Genomic DNA, 24,344 nt, shown 5'->3' on the forward strand with positions numbered 1-24,344 from the left:
TTTGCCTCTAACATAAGGGAATTGGGATTGTCTAAGCCAAAGAAAGGGAGGTTGAGGAGAGCCCCCATTGCTCCCTACAGCTACCTGGAAAGAGGTTGTAGCAAAGTGAATATTGGCCTCCTCTCACAGGTACTAAGTGATAAAACAAGAGGAAAGGGCTTCCCCTTTTTTCTTCCTGCCATTTTTCTAAGGAAAAAATTATCCCCTCCTATAAAAGCAAAAGAGCAATTTAAGCATCTAAGACTTAAAAAAGATTGAAATCAATGAATTCCAGCCTTATGTGGGGAATCTTTCCAAACAATGCAAGAAAACGCCTTGGCCACAAAAACTATTATTTTAATTGGCACAACACAGAAACAGTTCAAAAGGTCTCAAAGACAACTTTATTGTCGATTAACTTCTATAATCTTAGAAGATAATTTCTTCAGTTAAAATGATAACTTCTGTATAAGTAGTGTCTTTGAATGACTCATAAAACTTTTAGGAGAGTTAGCAATCTATGGCAAATGTAAAAATGTTTTCTAGAAGACAATACTGTTACTGGTTTTCTATTGAGGGTATTGTTTAGTAATATCTTTTTATATAAACAAAACAGAGGGCCATCTGTAGCCAGATATTTCTTAGCCTGGTTGCCCAAACAAGAGACACTTATTTTCTCAGCAGCTCTCTATATGTACATGACCAGCAGGCCCACATTTAACAGTTTTTGGACTGGTTGTCCAGTTACAATTAAACTTTGTACATTTGAGAATTGCCTTCTCAAAGGTAGCACATTCTTAAAATTTGTAAAGGGACAGGAGCCAGGTAGAAGAATGATTCTAAATTCGTGTACTCTTATAGGAAAGGCTTCTGCATCAGTTCAGCTGTGTTCTAGAAACTAGAAAAACCACAGAGTGTAACTGCTATGGGTAATGCAAAAAAGAACATTCTATTCATAGGGGTTTGTATTCTTGGATTCCACCCCATTCATCTAGAAAAAAACATACAAAAGCAAAACACCATCCCTCAACTATTTATTTGTATTGTTGATTACTATTATGCTTTTCTGATTACTATTTGGGATCAAAGATTAATACCTTTATGAACTTATTCCTGATGGTTCCACTGAGAAGTATATTAAATTACATGCACTGGATACTTTGATGTGAAAGACCTGGACTTTAGGTATGGGATCTGCATTTACACAGTATGAATAAAAAAGACAAATAATAAATAATGAAGGGAATTCCTCAGCACTGTAACAATTAAAATAAATAAATGATAAAGATTCAGATAAGCTAAGGAATACAAGGAAGATACCTGAAAATAGTGCAATTATACAATCATTACAATTTACTTCTGAAATAAATATAAATATAAATATAAATATAAATATAAATATAAATATAAATATAAATATAAATATAAATATGTTTTAATTACTATAAAGAAAGCATAAATCTAAGCATAAAATAAAAAGCAGTTCTTACTTGTGTAAGTGATATTAAATCCTCTTCCCGTGGTAGAGTGATCTGACTGAAATTCAAGTCTTACTATGTGCCCACTACTAGCCAATTGAGAAGGGACCTCATTGCCAGAAAATGTGCCAAGAGGCGGTAAATCTGAAATCCCATCATCTTTGATTGTAAGGTAGTCAAATTGAGGTTCTACATCAAAGTCGTTGAAAATCAGATGGATTCTGCTTCCCGGCTCTGAGATAATTAACCAAACACAGTTCATATTGTTCCCATATTCCTCAGGATAATTTGGAGAAAGAATAATTCCAGATGGTGTGGTGAAGTTGAAGAAACATGAGACTAAAGGAAAGAAAAAAAGATTCTCAAAATGCTATCCACAACTTTATGAATGTTTGTCTTTCTATTTTTTTTTAATTATTATTATTCTTGTGGAAAAGGATGAGTTTGAAGCCTGGATGCCAAAACTACTATACATACAATCAGAAAATGTTTAACTCCTTCAGAAAAGTTCTCCAATGTTTTGTCTCCCAAGTGAATCCGAGTGACTGAAGCAGGGCCTCCAAGAGATTTGCATGTAGCGAATACCAAGAAAGTAAAAGTAATGCTTGACGCATCAGAATTTGCAAAAAATTGACAGGTTTGTTCTAAAATCAAAATATGATGTCCAAATTTGAATGATTTTTTTTCCAAATATGCATTAAACTATTTAACAATCAAACTAATCAAGCGCAAGGGCCAGTTTTGTCTGTAGTATACAAAGTTCATTCTGATGCAAATAACAGTGGAAATTTAGATGTGACTGAATCAAGAAATCTTAAGAGTATATGGTTCTGAACTTATTTTACCCTAGTTTTCCTTTGATGGTGTAGAAAAAAACCAAAAATTATTCATAGCTATAATCCTTTGTTACTATTTTGAGCCAATTTTCATCAAGATATTGCCTAACCGGTTTCAGAGTTTTGACCAATACCTTGTGACTGGTACTGTAGGCAGAAATACAGTATATTCAGAAAGGGTAAGACTCACTGAATATTAGTTAACACAAAGGACAACCATTATTCAGCTCTTCAAATGTGTCAAACTGAACTCAGTGTATGTAAATAGATGTTATATTCAATGCTTTTTCATGGGGCATGTGCATATGTAACACTGGAAGCACAGTAAAATAATTTACATGGTCAACACAAACTGATATAGCAATCCAATGCAATACAGCACCATGAAGAAACACAACTTGTGTCTTCCAAGGGAACTGCAGCTGAACTGTCTCTGTGCCTAGGCTTTACATGCTAAGACACAATTCAGCATGCAAGGCCTATTGAGGATAATTCTGGTCCAGAGCAATCTTGCTCAGTTTGTTAAGTCCTGTACCAACACAGCTTCAAAGTACATACATGTTCAAACACAATAGGTTCAAAGTACATACATGTCCAAACCTTACACAGATTGTGATGGTTGTCAAATCCAGTACTGATTTGTATGACTCTTTATAGAAAAAATTTAACACAATCTGCACAACTGGAGTGCCTAATATACCTGTGTACTTGAAAGATTTCCTCTATCTTACAAGAAGGAAGAAAAAAGAAAAGGAAAAAATCGAACCCAACCCAACTAGACTGTACTCCCCCCCAAAAAACCCACCCAAACAAACAAAAAAAACCAAAAACCCAAGCAAACACAAAAAATCCTAACCCAACAACCCTCTTTTAACAACAAATATATTTTATCTTTTAAAACAAAAATCACAACTAATGACCTTTCCTAAACTTTTCCTATGTTTGATATTCTTAACTTCTTTATATTCATATTCACACCTTTTTGATATATTACATTAAAAAAAAAAAGCCAATCTTTTCTTATGTGGGTTTGCAGGCTGTTTTGCACTGCCTGAATGAAACCTGTATGTGCCACAGAGTCCTTTTGAATGCTTTTCTGCTATTAGGAATTCCTAATTTAGAATCTAATTCAACACACACTTACATGATGAGTATTAAGTGGTTCAATTACATAAAAAATGAGTGTAAAGATCATTCTAAAAACAGTCCTGGGTGACGTTCCCCATACATGAGCCACTAAGACAATTGAAAAAAAAAAAAAACAAACCATGATGGAAAAAGTCTTCAAGGTACTTTGAAGTATTCTCCTGTTGATTAGTCACAAAGGTTAAGAAATGCAAGAGGTTAAGGTCAGAAAAATAGCACAGAAAAAAATATAATAATTCTTACAAACACAGCTGGGTTTGTTGCCAGACCACTGGTTATTTTGTTGACATGTAATCGTTCTCTCTCCCACCAGTTCAAAAGCTGCTTGACATTCAAAGGTAAGTGTGTCTCCATGCAGAAAACTGCTGCCGGTCCTTTTCCCATATGATGGAATTCCAGGATCTCCACAACCTCCTTTCTCTATTTCTGAATATTGAAAAATTCAAATGCAATAATAAGGAACATACATTTTCAATCAATTCATATGTCAGTATCAGAAATATTTTCAAAATATTTGGTATTATACATTAAACTATTTACAGCTGAAAATGAACTAGAGGTAAATGCTGTGCAACTGCCTCAAAGATGACTTAGGATCTAAAGCTCTTTCACAAGCTAATAGCTTCCATACCTGCATTGCTGCATTGCTGAAAATAACAAAATACTTATATTTAACTGCATGACTGCACCAAATTACCACATATTTGAAGGTAAAATTATAAAGCCACAGTCTCCATCCTACCCAAGGAGACATAGTAAATGTAGATCATTTTTCTCACAAAGTTGTACTCATACTGAAGATTCTCTTAACTCTCACATCTGCAACTCCATTTATAAGTCTATATGATTAAAAGTATAAAATTTCCTAATAGAGTCAATAGATTTCAGTTTAAAATAGCTGAAGTATAATGAAAACAAAATTGAGGAATTATTTCTAAATCACAAACTTTAAATTAGAGTCACATTTTTCCCAACCACATTCAGCTATGCTGAAAATAAATTAAAATTTTGGATAATTCTTCAATATATTCTCTAGGAGCTCTGTTTCTTAAATTATTTAATTTGTAAATCTCAAATCTACATAAACCAGATAAGGCTATAAAAAATTCAAGTCTTATGAAATTTATGAATACCATAAGTATTAGAAAACATAAGTATTAATTGCCTGTGACAGAATCATCTTACAAAATACTACACACATGGCTGCTCATCAAAAAATGAAGGCTCCATTTCTTTGCTATTAAATTGAAAGCAAATTTTTTTAAATTACATTCCTTTGATCAGAAAAAAAATAACAACAAAGCACTTCTGATTCTATAAACTGTGTTGCTGCACATGTAATGAAATTATGTAAATCTGATTCAAATGGAAGTAAAGATAAAGTTCTGGGTATTTAAATATTTTACAGTTCAGTCTAAGGTATGAAATCAGAAACATTCAAGATAACAAGAAAATTCAACTCACTGAATTAAATATTAACATAATTTAACACAATTTAAAAATGTTTGCTGTCAAATATTGTTAAATCAAATTCTGTTAAATCCTGGCAGAAGTGTATACCTTGACCCAGAACAGAAATTTTAAGATACAGGATACAAAATTATGACATGTGAAATCAATCCACTATGTTTACACCGTTAAAGCAGTCATTAACAAATTGTTGACAGACATGTTGAGAAAGGTATGGCACATATTTCACAATGTGATAGTTTCTTAGACCTGCTAGTGATGCTGTGCCTGATGCACCCATTATTATTTTATTTAAATAATTTGTCTCAGCAGAAAGTTAGAATGTATAAATTAATAAAAACATTTTCCAAAATGTCCAGTACACAAATACAAAACACAGATAAAACACTGTGAGGGAAATTTTATAAAGAATATTTATAAATAATGATTCAAAATTATACCTACAAATGCTTTAATATAGCTCCTATTTGTCTGCTCCTAGTGAGATATTGACTTTTACTTCCACAGAATAGCACTGAAAACCTATCTTTTCAGCTATGCACATCTTTACGTACTTCATGAAAATGTGGGGAGCCACAGAAAATTGGAATACACATTTTAATGATATTTTAGAAGTTCATCTCCCCCACTGACAGCATGCTGTATCTAATTGAGCATGTGAGAATGATCATAAACTCTTTGCCAAACTTAGGAGACAAACCAAATCCTTTTTTATTCTTAATGTTCTTCCTCCTTTTTATTCTTAATATTCTTCCTTCATCCAGGAATGTCCATAAGGGCATATAGTGGTATACAATTCAGATTTGTAAATATCTTATTTTCAAGCACAAAAACCATACACAAATTAAAAATATTAACACTAATTTCAGATAAAACATTTAAAATATGTTTCATTCATTGGAAAAATAGTTTTAATAAAATATATCTTATAAAAAACAACTGACTAATAAATTTCAGGTTCTGTAAAACACAATAGAAGGATTTTTGAATCAATTAATTTTACATTTAAAAGCCAAATAACTCAAAAAATGTCAAAAATAATTACATTAACTTTATTTATATTTAAACATCCAGGGTCTGTACGTGTTTGTTCAACATAAAAACAATACAGAAAATATGGCTGATACATAAAACACTTCTGAGGATGTCTTATTTGCATTTTGACAATAAATAGCTTGAAAAATTCCATCCAGGTGTAGGAATCCATTTCTTCACAAACCTTAAATTGAAGACTGTATGTATCCCTAACAAGAAATCTACTCTAGTCAAAAGTTATTCAGGCTGAAAGACAACACTCATTGTAATTCATAGAGTCATCATAGGATCATAGAATTTGGATTTGAAGGGGCCTTAAAGATCTCCTACTTCTAGCCCCTTTGTCATGGACAGGAATACCTTCCACTAGGCCCAAGTTCTTCAGAACTGGCCTGGCCTTTAATATTCCCAGGGATGAGGTATCCACGACTTTTCTTGGCAACCTGTTCCAGTGCCTCAGCACCCTCACAATAAATAGTTTCTTCCTAAAATCTAATCTAGAACTGCACTCCTATTGGAAACAGGGAGTCCCCAACCAAGGAATGAATGATGAGTAGGACTCCATGGATATCAGAAGGCTAATTAATTCCTTTATTATACTATATTATGCTATGCTATATTACACTGTTACATTACATCTAAACTGAATCTGCCAAGCACCCAACAGAATCCCATGACTGTCAGCTGACCATCCTGATACACATACACATGAATTCAATTGGTCAGTGAATCAAAACACACTAGAATCCAATTACCAATTCCCTTCAGGTAAACAATCTTCCACAATGCGTTCCACTTTGTCACAACACAGGCACAGCAAATGAGATAAGAATTGTTTTGGTCATTCTTTTCTCTGCTTTTCTCACTGCTTCTCCCTGGTTCAGAGAATGTGAATCCCACACCCTCCTTCAGTTTAAAACCATTCCCCCTTGCCCTGTCATTAGATGCTGTTATGAAAAGCCCCTCTGCAGCTCTTTTGAAGGCTCCCATTTGGTACTGGAAGGTGCTCTAAGGTGTTCACAGAAAGGGTTGTCAAGCATTGGACCAGGCTGCTCAGGGAAGTGGCTGAGTCACCATCCCAGTAGTATTTAAACAATATGTAGATGTGGCACTGAGGGATATCATTTAATCGGGGTTAATGGTTAGACTGATGATATTAAATAATTCTCTGATTCTCTTTAGTCAAAAGCTACATTTCATTACATTAACAATCCAAAACTAAGGGAAGATGCAGAAGTCCAAACTAATGGTTTTGTATTTATACATAAAGAATACTCTTTCTTTAGATCTACAGTAGTAGCTGTGTAATAATTTCCAAAATTTTTCTGTGCTCTGGGATTTTGTACAGATTTTTTACCTGTTTGACTTGTACTGATTTAGTCATTGAACAATTTTGTAAAATGTCTAAATGCAGCTGAGATGCATTGTGTGTATTGCTCCAACACATGTATGGATTATTGTGTTTCATAAATTAAGAAATGTCCTGTATCAGTTTGCTAAAAAAGAGAACATTTCAGACCAATTCCATTAAACTTGTGTTGAGCTCTTAGAAAATCCTATGGGATAGAAAATGTTTTTAAAATAACAAACATGAAAATAAAATTTATGCTAATTTATTTAGCATGGCAATTAAAGGCCTGTTCTTTTAGGATGATTCTGTGTACTTATTCAGTGTTGAACTTCTTTTGATCTGTGTTCTTAGAGCTCTGTGAACTTCATGAAGTTTGTACATAAACTCTCAAGCCTAAATTTAAACATCAGCTCCCTCTGGTTATCAAAATATTAATATTGATCTTATGCAATTGTTCTTGGCTTTCATGGACCCTCTTTCAATAGCCTTGGGAGACAGACTTTTCATCTTGTTTGTAAACTAGAAATATTTACTCAGTTTCAGGGAATATTCTTTCTTTCATGTTAGAAGAATGACAACATTAGATTTCTGACTGCAAGGTCATATCTCTCTGAATTTAATTGAAAGACATTTCTGTTGCTCTGTTTTCTTTCAAATGAAGAAATGTGGTGATTCAAAAGTGATATTAAGCATTTAAATATGTATCATGACTGCTATTTGAGAGGTGTCGCATTGCAATTCAAGTATTTTTTGATGTAAGGACTTTGATTATGGTATCTGAAATGTTTAATAAAATAATACATGGCTTAGATTTTGAACTCCTAATATTCATGGAAAGAGTAATTAATTGTTTTTCCTCTCTTGTTACTAGATTATAAATACACAGTTTAAATTAAATTCTTACTGTTGCTGTATTTTCATTCACACTATCGAATAGTCTAGCTGAGACAATTAGTGAATCATCTAATCATTAAATCTGAATCTGGATACAATCCAAAGAGTATAAATAATAATCTCACACATTAATAATTCAAATGCATAAATACAATTTAAAATAAATACGTGTTTTTAACACATGTGACTTGAGCAAAAATCAGCTTTTGAGATATAAAATAAACTTCAGGTTTTTATCAGAAAATTTAAGTCAATAGCTTTAAAACCTAATTATTTTACAATATTTCATAATTATCATCTTATTTATAGTCAAGATAGATTAAAGGAAGCTGTGAACTGGTGCAGGTATACATTTACCCCTCCACAAAAAAAAGAAAAGAGAGTTTAACATTTAAACTCCAAGAGGTCACAGAAATTCATGTTCCATATACGAGAAAAGTGATGATTTATTTTATTTCCTCTTATTCCTCATGCCTCCTTGTGCTAACAGTCATAATACCTAATGTAGTTTAAAAACACAAAGGAGATATTGTTAAGCAAGCAAACCCTTATAAAATAAGAAAGGATAGAAAGATGCTCAGGATTGCAGAAGAGGACATGAGAAAAGGAATATTATATACATGATTCCTGCAATGGAACATAGGAACTACTACTAAAAAAGAGAATGGTAAATCAAAAATAATACAAAAAAATATTTCAGATAGTACATAATTGGACTGTAAAAGTGGCTATTAAAGCTAAAATGAGGTTGGCCTACCACTAAAAAGAGGATGGACTTACATGACAATTTTATAAATGATCACAATTTTATCATTATTCCAGTAAATTTCTTCAAAGAAATTTAACAGTGCAATTTATTATCAGTCTCCAAATATAAAAAGAGAAGGCCTTCACAAATCATATAGTTCCCTGCTGCATTTTAAGAGGCTCTCACACTTTCTCTGAAATGTTTTGTCCTTGCTGTTATCAAAAAGACCACAGATCATATCCAGTAGATTAATTTTTGCTGCTTCCACCTTATTGCATTCTGTACCAATACTTAAAGAAAAACCCAAACATGTCTTCAGAATCAGATTGATGAAAAAAACCCAATTTTTCTAGGAAGTAATTTAAACCAACAGCTCACTATCATAGCATATGATGGCTTGCTGGTAATAATAACACTGTATTGCATCATATCTTATAACAATCCTTGAAAACAATAAAGCAGAAAAAAATTTTATAATATGTGCTTTAAGTTTAATATATACTGTGTACTTAAATATTATGGATGTTATTACAGAAAGCAGAAAAATAAAATGTTGGTTTGTTTACAATCAATTTTACATGTTCAGGGGTTAATGCAGATCAAATATGAACAGCAATGAAGAAAAAGCTTTTTGTTACTCGTTGCAAAAAAAATATATGATACCTACTAACCAAGCATGTTAAATTCATTACCAAAATTTGTAGAAAAATAAATATGGGAAAAAAAATCATTATTATGAGTTTGGAGGCACAATGATAGGTTCTGATTTGACTAGGACTAGGACTCCAGCAACAGAGGCTCTGGCATACTAAATAATTCTATGAAACTGTAAGCTATTGAAATTGTTAAGAATTATTAGGAAAGGAACAGTGAACAAAATAGAGAATATCATTCTGTCCTCACACAAAAACATTCACAAATTTCATTTCTATGTTGAATTTTGCATATAGTATTGCTCTTTCATTAAAAAAAGGTAAGATTAGAACTAGGGGAGGAAAACAAAACATAAAAGTTACTGAGGAAATGAGAACCAGCTAAATAGGCTGAAAATCTCTTTTTCTGGGTGGTGAAATACATGTGTTCAAAAAGTTGTTGGACAAATACATGGAAGAAAATCTTAGAGACAAAGAAAATCTGAGAGACAAACTATTTAAGGCATGCATCACAGGAAACAGAAAATATTCTGTTTCTTAATTTATCACTATATAATTCACCATTTCCTCCTTAAACACCTATTATTGTCAAGTACCAATATGCTTTTGGTCTCGCTGTAGATTTGTATTCTAATGTTTTGTGATAAGAAACATGATATTGTTCAAATTATAGTGTTCATCTTGCTTTACTACTAGAAAGAGCAGGGTCTGTCAGCACAAAGGACCAAGCAGTGCCCTGAACAAAAAGTTAGCATGGAGTTATTCGGTAGAAATAAACTTGGAATATTAAGGAAAATGGGAAGCACAAAAAAAATAAAGTGCAGCTGCCTCAGAAATTATCAGAATAGGGTAAGGGTGAATATTGTGAAAAGGCAAACCCCAGAATGAGGCAGAAGGCAGTGACAAAACTTGTAGAATTAAACTGTCCTTAAAATTAAGAGAAAGAAAAATAGCTTGTAGGAAAGGAGAATGAAGAACACTTTCTCTTATCTAGATAAAAATGTTTAAATAAAATTAAAAGAAGGGCAGGATAAGAAGAGAACAGCTTAAGGACCGTTTAGAAAATGCAGACTCATTCAAGGGCCCAATTAAATTCAATACTGAAACTGAAGCAGTCAATGAACTATTAGCAATTATCTTCAAGAACTTCTGGAGAACAAGGTACATCTCACATGACTGAGCAAGGTCACATCTATTAACTGTTTCAAAAACTGGGGAGGAGAACCAAGGAATTAAAAAAATACCTGTGTATCAAATTGATCCCCTCCAACTAGGAAAATCTTTTATATGCTTTATCTTCCTTTATAAGGGAGTACCCTTCAACATCTGTACTTAAAATTATCTTAAGTCCTGACAAGAAAGACATGGTAGCTATCTAGAAAGAAAATCAATGAGCAGCTACTAGCAAATCATTTCTAACAGGATTGTAAAACCAACACTGATCCTTAGCAAAGTGATGGAACCACCAACATAAAACCACTATTTCTAAAGGGTTAAAAGACAAAAAAATAATTACCAGTAGTCAGCATGGTTTTATGGAAAATGTGCCATGTCATACAAACAATATATTATTCAGATTATAAACTCAGATGACACAATATATTGGACCTTTTAAATTAGTGGCACATGGCATTCTAATTAGGAACTGGCATCATAGCAAATTAATTTAACACACAGTAAATGAATTTCCATTAAATAATTGTAGTATTTTGAAGCAAAAATGTGAATAAAGAATAAACATTAGACAATAGAACTTCTTCATTTAGCTTAATCTACACTTTTTTATCCCAATCCTAACAGTTTATTACAGAAATATTACAGAAAAACAACGCCACACTATTTCAAGATGCTTTAACCCAACATATATTGCGGGTGTAGTCTTCTCAAGCACATATACCCATATAAGCACTGCTTTTTCTCATACTCCTAAAATAAACCCTCACCAAAATCTCAAGCCTCTGGCAGCTGAGAATTTTGCAAAATAAAATTAATGTTAGATGGGAAGACCTTATTTTCCTGAGTATCCCCTTCAGTACCTTACAGTGGGTGTGCCTCCACTTTAAAGACCAGGAGTGATAAGTACATATTCATAATAGAAAATGAAAGATTACAGTCACGTGTGGATTTGCTGGAGCTTCAACTCAGTACTTTTCTAATGCCGGTTGTAGAAGTAGTAAGTGCTCAAACAGAAAATGTTAGCTTTGGAAGAAACTGAATGTCCCCATATTAGTACAGTGTGGACATCCAAATAATTTTCCCTTATTATATTTCAGCAAAGAAGCAAGAAGGATGAGTATTGCTCCAAAAATGTTCTTCTGAAGGAAAAAAAAAAAAAAAAAGAGAAAACCTCTTTAGGCCTTACTCTCCTCTCCTCTATTCTGCCCCTGTGGGACAAATCCTGCCTTCTAGTGTTGGACTCAGTCCAGCATCTCTTTTCTTTTTTTGGCAATGCACAATTTCTCAAGATCTCAATTTTTCTCTCTTTGATTAACTTTGAGACTTTATTGCATGGACACTTTTTCCATCTAGAGAAAATTTCCTTTTTTTTATCTATATCTTGTATGTTTCATGTTTTTTTGTTGTGCCTCCATCCTTGTTGGCTCTTGTCCCATTGGTCACCCAAGAGTTCTGGGGTGGTGTCCTAGGGACAGGTGGGATTAAGCAAGACAAACTTTCCTTCTCTTTCCAAAGATGTCAACATGGCCAAGGCTTAACAACAGGATGCTTTTGGTTTTTTTTTTTCCCAAAGAAAACACACTTTCTGAGGAACATAACACAAAACTACTGTGTAGACAAGTAAAGGAAATCTCACAGCTTTCAGTCTGGAATTCATTCTGGAAGCTATTCCATATAAACATATCCATATGTACATATAAATTTTTTGTAGGCATAGTATAAATTCACAAAAATAAATGAACAAATTACTAAAATTCATGTGCTTATTTCAGTGATAGCAATTAAAAACTGAAATTTCACAGAGGCACATAGAGGAGTCTTCATGAGCATTAACTATCTATTTGACTTAATAGATAGACTGCACTTAGTCTTAAAATTCCATTCAACATCTTGATTTTCCATTTTCAGACCCAGAAGAAAAAAGGAAGGAGGACAGGTTGGGTTATGATGGGGATTTAACAGTATTGGTTATTTTGCTGAAAAAAGTCTCTCTGAATATTGTTTGTATGTAGAGGTTAACTGAATAAACCTAAAAACCCCAGCAAATTGCTACATGGAAATCCTGTGTCTGTTACTATATAGCAAAGCTTAACTGTAGCCTTCATAGAGTAAACAGGATACAATTAAAATCTGCTCATTAAAAAAAAAATCATAAAAAAAATGATTTTAAGAAGTGTTTGACAGATGCAATGTTGTTTTGGTTTGCTGTTTGTGAGTTTTTGGTTTTGATTTTTTTCCAAATAGCACAAGCCAGGGGAGAATGTAAATTTTTTTTTATGCTGTTCCTATCAGGTACATGTTCTGGTGAAAGCACATCCAAATGTCTATAATGTAGACAAGCAAACAGATTTGGAATACTCAGATTATTTTATATACTTTCAATATTGGCAGATTAAAAGACAATCCCAATAAATAGGTTGCACTCACTTTTCTTGAGCATATTGTGAGTTGAAATTAAGAACAGAATAAAGTGAATGAATGGAAATTAGGAAAAAAATAAAAATTGAATATTTTTTTACATCTGATTCTTGCTAAAATCTGTTAAAATTCATCCTCCTTCCTCTGCATATTAATTTTACCAAAAAAAAACCACTGGAGGAACCTCTGGCCATGGTTCCAAGTAGCTGATTAGATTTTGAACCAAACTTAATATGATAATATTTGGAAATACAGTCCAGCAAAGTTCAGTTGCAAGCTGAATAAACTTGAGAAATTATACTCACCAAAACTCATTCACCTTTTCTACAGCATGCTAATACAGTACAATAGAAAAATTAACAGATTAAAGCTCTTTTATCATGTTCTCTATAAAGGTGACTGTATAAAAACATTTTACTGTTTCAGAGGTCATATAGACATTAGAAAAATGAAAATGCCACTGAAAGTGGCAACAAATATTAAGACCCTGGAATTATCAAAGACAGATAGATTGAAATGTGGTGAATACTGCAAATCATAGGAAATATCAAAAAAGGTTTGTATCATCTAGCTTTTTTTCTTTTTGAAGCACTTAAACCCTTAGTTCTGCAAGGAAGGCTATGCAAGTGCACACATGCTAATATCACGGTCTAGCATTGAAACAAAGTCAAATTTATTCACTACCTGAACGAAATGGTCCTAAATTTCTTTTCTTTCAAATGATTGGAAAAACACATCAACAGGCATGACTGGAGATATAGACTGGAAACAGTTAAATATGTATTTACAAGGACTCATGCTTCATTTATTTTTTATATTCCAACTGATACTGTAAGAGTATTTGCAAAACATTTGCTACTTTATTTTGCATCTACTTGTAATGATTTTGTTTGAAAGTAAATAGTGTTCTGCGTTCCGAAAGTTCCTTCAGCATCACGCTATTCTTTGGACACTGAAAGGAAAAATAAAGACCCTTTGAAAAGACTACTAATGCCAAGCCTATGAGTGAATTGCAAAGGAAATGCTGTTTTAAAATCTTTCCAAGAAGGATGCATAATGTCCTACTGAAGAGAGGCCTGGCCATGGCTATGCTGGCCCAGAAAGGTCAGAGGAGAGGTGAAGGTACAAGGCAATAGCAAACTGTTTTTCACTGACAGTCAACTCATTGTATTCAGCTTCACCTGCACATATATCCCATTTAACGAAGTAAATTACTTTTTGCACTAAAAACCTTCAATCTACAATGTTTTATAACTGATGTTCTGAGAACAACAAGACTCCATATTTCAGATGATCCATCTTCTAGTAAATGTTTTTAATTCTTTATGATTAGAATAAAATTGAGTTTTCAGAAGTGTTCATATGCAAACAGAGCTTGCAAACACACAATGCTAAGATATTGTATCTTTTGGTAACTTAATTCAGCAATTCTCATGTATAATAAAGAGTCTGAGGGATTTTTTTATATGCTGCCATATATGCAACAAAGAAATCAAATGCACAAAACGCACAAATGCACAATGAAATTTGTCCTTCATAATGTTTTAGATTAGGACGTACTGTTTTTCTCAAATTTCACAACAGCATAAAAATAAGCCATTATTTCAACTGAATAGCAAACCCCTTTAATCTCAATTGCTAATAAAATGAGAGAGCAATATAAAAAAGGCTGCTCTGAAGGATATGCTGACTTTGCAACAAGTGGAGGTGTTAGTATGTCACATCAATTTCAGTCAAAGTGTAAAATTTATGTCTGTTTATGAGCTCAATAGATAAATCATGCAGTGGTTGAAAGGACTTGGGAAAGATAAAAAGTACTGAAGAACTCTGAAGAAGAACATTTATTTCACTCTTTAGTGAAATAAATGTTCTTTTTAGAGGATCTCACTAAGAGACGACTGCGTGTCAGAATCAAAATCTTCAACTGTTAATATTTCCAAAGATCTTCCTTTTGTACCAACTGCCAGTATGGTGTTTTCAATAATATTTGAGATTCAAATATAATTTTCCATTTGAAATCATGTGACTGAGTAATCAACAGTGACATTTAAGAAATTCAATAAATGAATTTCTATATACTATACCAACCATAATGAAGGTACAAATGATGCAGAAATTGTTTAATGACCCAAACCTGACTATCTTTTCATGGTGTTAGTTACTAAAAGAAAACCATACCAATGAACACCAAAATCCTAAAAACTGCAATTTATTTTAGTAAGATGATAATCGGAATCTATCCGAGCTTAAAAAGATGGAAAAATTAATATGAACAAGAAATTCCAGATCTTTTAAAAATCTCAATAACAGCTAAAATGAATCTACTATACAAAAAATATCATTATGTGGGTTGTGCTGAATTCCAGTACAGCATTCCTAAAACACCAGTTTTACTAAATAAATTTGCACCCTATACTAGAAGTTAGCAGTGATGGAGATGGTCTACAGTGGACAGCAATCAGGACTCCAAGGATTTGCATGAAATCAGTGCAGGTGAAGATTTGTATGGAGAACACTGATGTCAAACACCAACACTCTGATGATAAAGCCCTGGGCAGGCACCTTCGTACCTTTGTACATCCCGGCCTGCCTATGAAGAGCACTTCTGATCCCCCTCCCCTAAAACCGAGGGGTGGCATCTCGGCCATGGCATGACCGTCCCACCGGGTCTGGCCACTCAAAGGAAACATGGAGAATCTCTCCTTCCTTGCTCCTGCTGGGCTTAAACACAACAACATGTACACAAACACACTTCTCCCTAACTAGGAAAAGAACACAATTAAGGCCATTAAAGCCACATGAAAAGACATGCAAAACTGTTGGAACACACATGATGGACTTTGGACCTGGTTAGCATAAGAGATTATCGAATCAGAATGCCTTGGCAAGAGCAAACAGAACTTTGAGGATTAAATCAAGAGTAAGCTGAAGATTAAATCAATACTTTCCAGAAAACAAAATTACATCAAGCTCTGCAAGCAAGGGATATTGCAAAATGTATAAGTTTGTTGATGTAATGATTAACCCAATCATTGTAGTAAAACATTACTAGCCTTCCTAGAATACTATATAAGCATATGTAGTCCACAATAAAGTCAGATTCTGACCGCTTCTCAGTCTCCCTGTCTCTCTTACCATTGCTGATACAAAACTACTCACTCAGGTGTGCCATTGTCCTCAGATCACTGTGATTTAATCCTCTCCAGTGGATTTGCATTCTTCTTTCAAAGAAGATTGACTTGTAGTTATGAAAGGTCAAAATGTCACTGAAGGAGAGCACTTACATAGGGATTTAAGGTAGATTACTCAGCTAAATCTGTACTGTAAATTTATCGTAACTTGTTCATTTTAACATTTATGAGCATCTGCTTGCAGATGTAAGATACATTTTCAGAAAATAAAGGTAGCTCCTATTCGCAGGGTTTTATCACTGTTTTTCATCAAAAGAATATCAGCTTTTACAGCTGGGTTATCTTAAAAAACAGAACATGGTCTTTATATACAATAACAGTAAATATAAGATTAGGTGTATTATTTTAAAAGCTTATGCAAAATTTACTGAATTAATTTTGTGGTATAAAATGTATTCTAATACACATACAAAAAAAACCACAATATGAAAAAATTTGGGTAAATTTTGAGGGGAGAGATTATACAGATTCTTTGAAATTATTCTAATATATGAAATACCCTTTATATATCTATAAATACATATATATGTATTTTTAAAATGTCTACTACAAAGTTTTGATTGGAAGCAGGATTTTGTGTAGAGTGTCTTAGGGTCATTTTATCTTTTTCTTCAGCTTATAATAAGAATATTCATTTACTATTTTTTATAAAGTTACCCTGTGTTGTATCACAAAAAGAATGTAGCATGCTGACATCATGCACATACATGCACAGAAAATCCTGTGAGCCAAAGTCTGACTCAAATGTTTTTTTTTGTTCCATATAAATAATTGTTTTAAGAAAAATTGTAATAATATTGCATTTTGCTTTAGAGGGGAAAATTAAATATTTATAAAGCTTATTAAAACAATGCTTTCTTTCAAGTTTATTGACTTCAGGGATAACATCACTTCTCACAGATCAATCAGAATGTTCTTTAAAAAAGCATCCATATTAGCAATGTTAGTTAATAATTGGACACAAAGATCTTCAGGCTTCTTTTCAACCTAAATGTTTCTATGACTCTTTTGATACAGACCAACTGACTGACAGTGTCAGTCATCATATCATTTAATAATTCTTTCATTACTATTTGAAAAAGGATGTTTACTTAAAGTCACACAGACATGAAAATAAAGCTTATACCCAGCGTCACTACTGGTGAGACAATATGAACATTTACTCATTTAAAATTAAGTGTTTGATTTTTGAAACCATAGAGTGAGTGTCATGCATCCAAAGGCTTCAAAATGATTGGGCAGTATAGTTCTCATGGTTTGAACCTTGTAGTAAAAAAGTACAGAAAACTGGCAGAAAAATAAAATGCTCTATAAGTATTCTTATTCAAAAGAAAAAAATCATAACATGCTATCTATTGCTGTCCAGTAATGATGCATCTTTCTGTCTGACCTTTATTTACAGGAACTTTATAAATGAATGGAAGGTTCTTATGAATTCCACACAATCTCAGTTGTAGGTATTAACAGGAAATTCTGATTATGTCACCACTTTATGAATTAAATAAGGCAAATTACTAAAAGAGAATTCTTTTGGCCTAAAGAGTGAAAGGACTGTGTTCTTAAGCAACATCAGTGGACAGCTAAGTTCATGGCGCATACACTGCAATGTTTTCTATATCAAAAAATTAGAGAAAGTTTTAACTGGTAAAACACCTCTTTCTGTTTACCTAAAATGATTAAATTGTTGATCAAACATTCAAATTTAGCTGTATCTGCTAAGAAGCAAAGACTAGGATTTATGTTTCAAACACTTAGATTAAACTGTTCAGTTCCAATTCTTGTTTGCTATCAGTAAAAGGAAAAAAGTACAAAGAAAGAGCTGTCAGAAGTAAAACAAGAAACAAAAAGTCTCCAAAAGATCAGTTACCTATATTTATCACTCAAATATATGATACAAGAATCCTATTCTATGCCAGTTTTATTTTTACAATTTGTTCCTAGTCTTTGAAAAAATTATCAAATGTTAATAATGCTTTTTAAAAGCCATGGTAAAACTTAGTTGAAAGTTTAAAGTCTGGGAATAACATTCATGTTAATGTCAAACATAATGAACAATGAACATTGAATAAAAAAATATGAAACAATAAATCTATAAAAATACCTGATCTGTTTTCTACACAGAATATGTTTAATTATTATCTGAAACTTCTTTCCAAACAAGTTTGACCAACAGAATGGTCTTCACTGGTTGAGTTAAAACATAAGAATTCTCTCTTATTCAGAGACATGTTATTGTTTCAACGTTTAATAATTTATGAAGAGAAGCAAACAAAGGGTTTAAACTTAACCTGTTAAATCAATATCTGGAAAGATATAAATACAGGTATGTGTCATCAGTCAGACACAGCTGCAGTCTGGAGGGGAAGGGAGGCAGCAGCTTTTCAGCTCCAGTCATGTCATATAACTAAGGAAGAACGTACTTGTTGTTATGTTAGCTGTACCTAATCAAATTGTAAATGTGGAAAGTTCCAAGAGTTTTAGAGTATTTTACTTTTTAAATTCTGAATTTTAAACAATGGACACATTAATAAAGATATTCCTTAATTCCTTTACCATGCATCTTCTTATGCAGCATATTGACAATGTCCATGATCGGCACAATGGAATGCATTGTATTAAAGGCTATAGCAAAAGAGGCTTATACATTGTTAAACAGCATAACTGAACAAATCGATGTCAATCTTTAAGCTGACTGAGATGAGTAACAGACATTGATTGTATTTCTGTGGAGCAGAGTTCAGCATAATGATATCAAGATCTGAAAAGTCCTCTAATAAAAATAGGACATAAGAAGCAGAGTTACACAATTATTATAAAAATTTAAAAGGAAAAATTATTAACTTAACAAATTTGTAATCAATCTAGCCATTTTTATTTTGTTATTTTGTTAATTTAGGAAGGAGAATGAGTTATAGGGTGCTACATGCTTACTCCTATTTATTCTCTTCACTGAGCTTCTGTTTGGGATTGTTTAGTAAAGGATTGTGGCAGAGACAGAAATTTGGTCCTATCCACTACAGTCTGCTAATATATGAATATGCAAAACATTCAACAGGTTAAAGCATACCACTATTATATTATGTTCCTTAGGCTCATGTGTATTTTCTAGATGAACAGTGTGTCCTCTCTGCCACCCAAAATATTATACAAAACTCAGGCAAACATATTCCCACTATTAAAAATTTCTTTGAAACTGCTGCAGTAATTTTCAGTAACTTAGTGTGCCTCTTTTCACTCTATTAGTAACCTACTGGTGGTACTATTTATTTATTGAAAGAAAATTCAGGTATGATGTAAAGGAGAAATGCCTGTTCTAGGCTTATCTGAACAGTATACTCTAAAAAGGTCAGACAAAAACATAGGAAAGCTTCTGAAAATGATTGATAATACACTGTGGCAGAAATTAAGTGACTGACATTTGCCCATCCAAAAAAACTAACCTGCCCTTTGTATCACTACAAACCATTCATCCAGTATTATGATGGAACTCTGACAGTTCTTCACAGAACCAAGTAGCTTTAATAAATAAAAATATTCACATGAAACATATTTATTGCCTGTACTCAAAAAAGACACATTTGAATAATGTTCTAAATTATAATACATACAAACCTAATACAAGAATAAAACTTAATATATGTTAAATTTATGAAAGAAAGAAAAGGTTAAAGCCAAAGAAACTCAGAGTTTTCACTGAATTACTTATATCTGTTTACTTTCCAAGCATTACACTGTAAATAATGATTTCCCTGTGTGCATGTCCAATTATGAAAGTCTTAATTCCATTTATTTTTTCAGCACAGGTTTTATTAAACCTCTAAGCAGTAACAAAGTTTTATATCAAAATTGGTAGTGTAATAACATTTATAAGGTCGTTATTTTTTTGTGAAAAACTGTACTGATTTTAGGTTTACTAATACTTTACATGGCTATATAAATTAATTGTATGCAAAAAGATAACTGACATTTATCTGACCAACTGAAATATGTTTTTGAAAGTATTTTTCTACTAGACTCAAGTGGAAAGAAGAATCTTCTTCCAAACAATCATAATGAAGAGCTTACAAGCTTAACTGCTCAGTTGAACATCAATACAAATAAAGGTTGTAAGTCTGACATTTTCAAATGCTTGCAGGAGCTGATATACTTCCTGACATCTCCGAGAATTGTTAATAACTTCAAATTACATAAAATGCTAGAATTATATCACTAAGTCACCAGATTTATTTTATAACACTGTTATGAACTAAAGGATTGGCTAGTGAAATAACTTAATTGCTTTACATAACCATGTAAAGTCAGGAATAAAAAATAAATTCTAAACAGGTTATAAAACAGATGTTATACTTGTTGTCATAAAGTCTGGAAGTCAAAAGATTAAATATTTTTATCAGAATTACAGGTTCACAGGGTTGAATGGGAGAAACATCTCAAGCATAATAAAGTCATAAAATATTCACACCTAAAACTTCAAGCCGTCATGTGCTTTTATGTCAGTATGGTACAGCCAATAGGACCACAAGCATGGAAGCAGCCTAATGATCAGCTGGCTGCACGATCCATCTTGGATCCTGACAGCCATAAAGCACCTTTATGGAGATGTGGCACACCCATAAAATGAGTGGAATAAGCCAAACTCAGGCATATATTCATCTTATCAGTCCTTTTTTTGGCTGCTACTGCAAACTAACACCACTGTTTGATACTGCCACAAGGCCTGCTGTCACAGTAACATGCTGCATTATCCTGACCTTAATCCCATAGGCAAATTGTAAATAGGATTAAATTTACTATTCATACATAAAATCTGTTATGCATATCAGTTCATTTACAAGCATCATTTCAAGCCGTTTTTAGGAGGACATGCTAATAATGTAAGATAGATGAACTGCATCATTCATATCCTTTCTTAATAATTAAAGTGAGACGAAGTTCAGTTGAAGTAAGAATTTTCTATATATACTATGACATTATTTAAGTAGTAATATAAAAAAAAATAGATACAAAGTCAAGATTCAGTACTAAGCTGTAAAATATATCCCAAGAAGGTGAGAAATCATGTTTCAATCCTGAGCAAAACTCACAACTTTTTGGGAAAAAAGATTCAAATAAGGATGTCCTTTACTTTGTGTCTACAGAACATGTATAAGGCATCAAAGACTGCAGTTTGCCTTCTTTTTAGCTAACTGCAATCACAAAGATAGTGTCCTTGAGGTTACATGTCACAATCTATTAACTTTCTCACAATTAAAATGAGATTCTATTTTTAGACAGGTTCTTTTGACTGCTAAACAAGGGGAAGGAGATTATTCAGGCACGTTGTGACAGGATAAAAGTTTAAACTTTATACTTAGCCTAAAGCAGCAAATGTATTGAGAGTGCAGATGGTTAAAAGTTTCATCAACAATAAAACATGAGAAAAATCTAATAAAACTAATGAGACCATTGAAATGAAAAAGGGAAAAACATCTATAATTCACCTTCATCTTAAAACATTTCCTATATTTTTCAACTTGTAAATATTTCACACTTTAGAATTCTGAAATTGACTTGCAAAACTAAAAAAACGCAGAATAACCCATAACTGGTTGGAAAACAAGACTGAAAGCCAAAATCCAACTGCCAAATGATAACAATATACTTCATCAAAGAGATGCTATTGCTACTGCAAAATGCACATTATATACTTCAGAAGTAAGAGGTTGAACTCCATAAATAAAATAACATCATTAGACAAATACAGAAATTACAACAGATTAATTTACATTAGAAGTACCAGAAAGAAATTATAGCAGAAAAAATATATCATCTGACATATAAAATTTAAAATTTTGAACTTTTTCATAGGGTTATGAGAAGGTCCATAATTTTGAGGAATTTATGAAGGTTTGAGGAAACAGTGTAAATTTCAGATACATAACTTTTGCCAACACTCTCTCTCCACTTTATAATCACTATTTCCACTGAATATATTTCACAAATGAAAATTTTAAAGACAACGTATTTTCTAAATAAACACAAACCCTAGAAATTACTTGAGTACAGAAGATAAAATCATGACAGAAAGGACAAGAAGGGGTAAGATAAAGAGTAATTAGATAAAGAGTATGTGATTGTGCTCATGCAATAAAACATACTTGAGCTGTATAACTACACAGGCTTAATGCATGGCACAATGTCTTAAGATTCCTTAATGTCTTAGCCATAGAAGGGCTACAAGCTTGCACCTGGTTTTTCATTCACAGTTCTTGTACATCACACTTGAGCAATTCCGACAGTGTTTCAAAAGCCTCTGTAATTGTCCTTGTTCTCATATGGTTATTCTCATGGCCATGGACTTGCAAATCTCAGTAGTGTTGTTATGGAGGATTCTCATGGGAAGTGATTGCCACCCTCACAAGAATCACACCTTCTTTCTCCTCTGTTTTCCTTATTTTGTTGATTTCAGTTCACATTAAAGAAAACCAAAACATGGTGCATAAAAGAAGTAGATAATAATAATTAAAACACTCAAATATTATCCAACAATATGTGCTCACAGAAACTTAAACTATGAATGTAAAACAGTTGATCTGATTATCATGCTCCAATCAGTACCATGAGTGAGAATAACAAATAGTGAGCTTGAGTGAGTCCCAAAGAAAGACAGTTTTTTTAAGGAAAAATAATGGTGGCAATATAACCCAAATCACTGCTATCATCACCACCTGACTCAAAGGAGAGATCACTAGTAGAAAACTATTGGTGTGGAGAAGTACCACCATGTTTCCTGGCTGACCACAGGGGAATATTTCCCCTGCCTGTTCCTTTCAACATTCAGAATATGTCACAGCCACAGACCCTACTTCTAAAAACCTGCTCAGGCAAGCCTTAATGTTCTTAGTGCAATAAATGTATAGCTTTCTAATCTTGAGGTTAACATCTCCATAACTTTCCATTCTTTATTTTGCCTGTTTTAGTATTGAAATAGTAAGGTAACTAGAAATGAAGTGAAACACTTAGAGTACTTCAGTTTATGGACAATGTTTAAGGAGCACTCCCACTCTTCTAATTCAGTTATTTTCAGTTTCTGAACTGTGAAAATCTCTCAGTGTTTTGCGGCATCTTTTGTACAAAACTAATTTTGACAAGATTATTATCAAATAATTTTCATCATATGTGCCCATAAGGTACTATTGAAAATAGTATCAAGTGTTTTCCCTTATCCTTAAGGTGAACTAATTAACATGGAAATTAACAGAAAATGATACCAGATGTTAATAAGAAAGAGCTCTTTTTAGCTGCAGGTCTATACAACCTATTGAAAAGGGAAAAATTCAATACATGAATGCATACTAGGAGATATCAGGTATTTTTTAATACAATTAATCAACTTCAGAAGGTATTGAATTTCACACCATCAAAAAAAAAAAAAAAACAACCCAAGATATTTATATTGCAAAGATTCTCATTTCTTTGAGACAGAAGCAACACAAATGAGGCTAGGGTAACTTAGATAATTTCTTTAGTTAAATTTCCACAATTCTCTATAACTTCCTAATTTCCACAATAATATACAATATATCTGTTCCATTATTTTCATTAAAGACTAATTTTGACTGAGGTCTGTGAAGATTCTCAGTGAGGCATGAAAATAAGTTTTATAAAAACTAAGACCACAAAAAGTCTTAGAATATTAACAATATTTTCCAAATAGTATCCAATGTGATATGGGTTAGCAGAATATAAAATTTAGGGCCTTTCAAATATATTAGAAATTTGTAGCTTCTATTGACCTCCCAGCAAAAAGTATTGGAACAATAAATTTCATTTTTACTTGCAAATATTTTTAGTTATTTTGTAGATATTTGAAAATTCATGTCATTTGCTATTAATTGACAATAGAGACAGCATAAAACCTATTCAGTTTGTGAAAGGACTAAATACCTATTTGAAATTAATTTGTCGGGATATAACAAAGTAAGCTACA

At 32.5% G+C, this 24,344-nt stretch overlaps 1 protein-coding gene across 1 annotated transcript in view; it reads right to left on the bottom strand.

Annotated features, from left to right (window-relative positions):
* Window positions 1-24,344, bottom strand: part of CSMD1 (CUB and Sushi multiple domains 1) — a 1,074,877-nt gene that overhangs the window by 254,272 nt on the left and 796,261 nt on the right. The window contains exons 13-14 of the mRNA XM_066547292.1: window positions 3,683-3,865; window positions 1,470-1,796 (exon numbers count right to left, since the gene is read on the bottom strand). Coding sequence (XP_066403389.1) covers window positions 1,470-1,796; window positions 3,683-3,865 — 510 coding nt within the window. The remainder of the gene's footprint in view (window positions 1-1,469; window positions 1,797-3,682; window positions 3,866-24,344) is intronic.

Source organism: Molothrus aeneus, chromosome 3 (genome assembly GCF_037042795.1).
Source record: "Molothrus aeneus isolate 106 chromosome 3, BPBGC_Maene_1.0, whole genome shotgun sequence".
NCBI lineage: Eukaryota > Metazoa > Chordata > Aves > Passeriformes > Icteridae > Molothrus > Molothrus aeneus.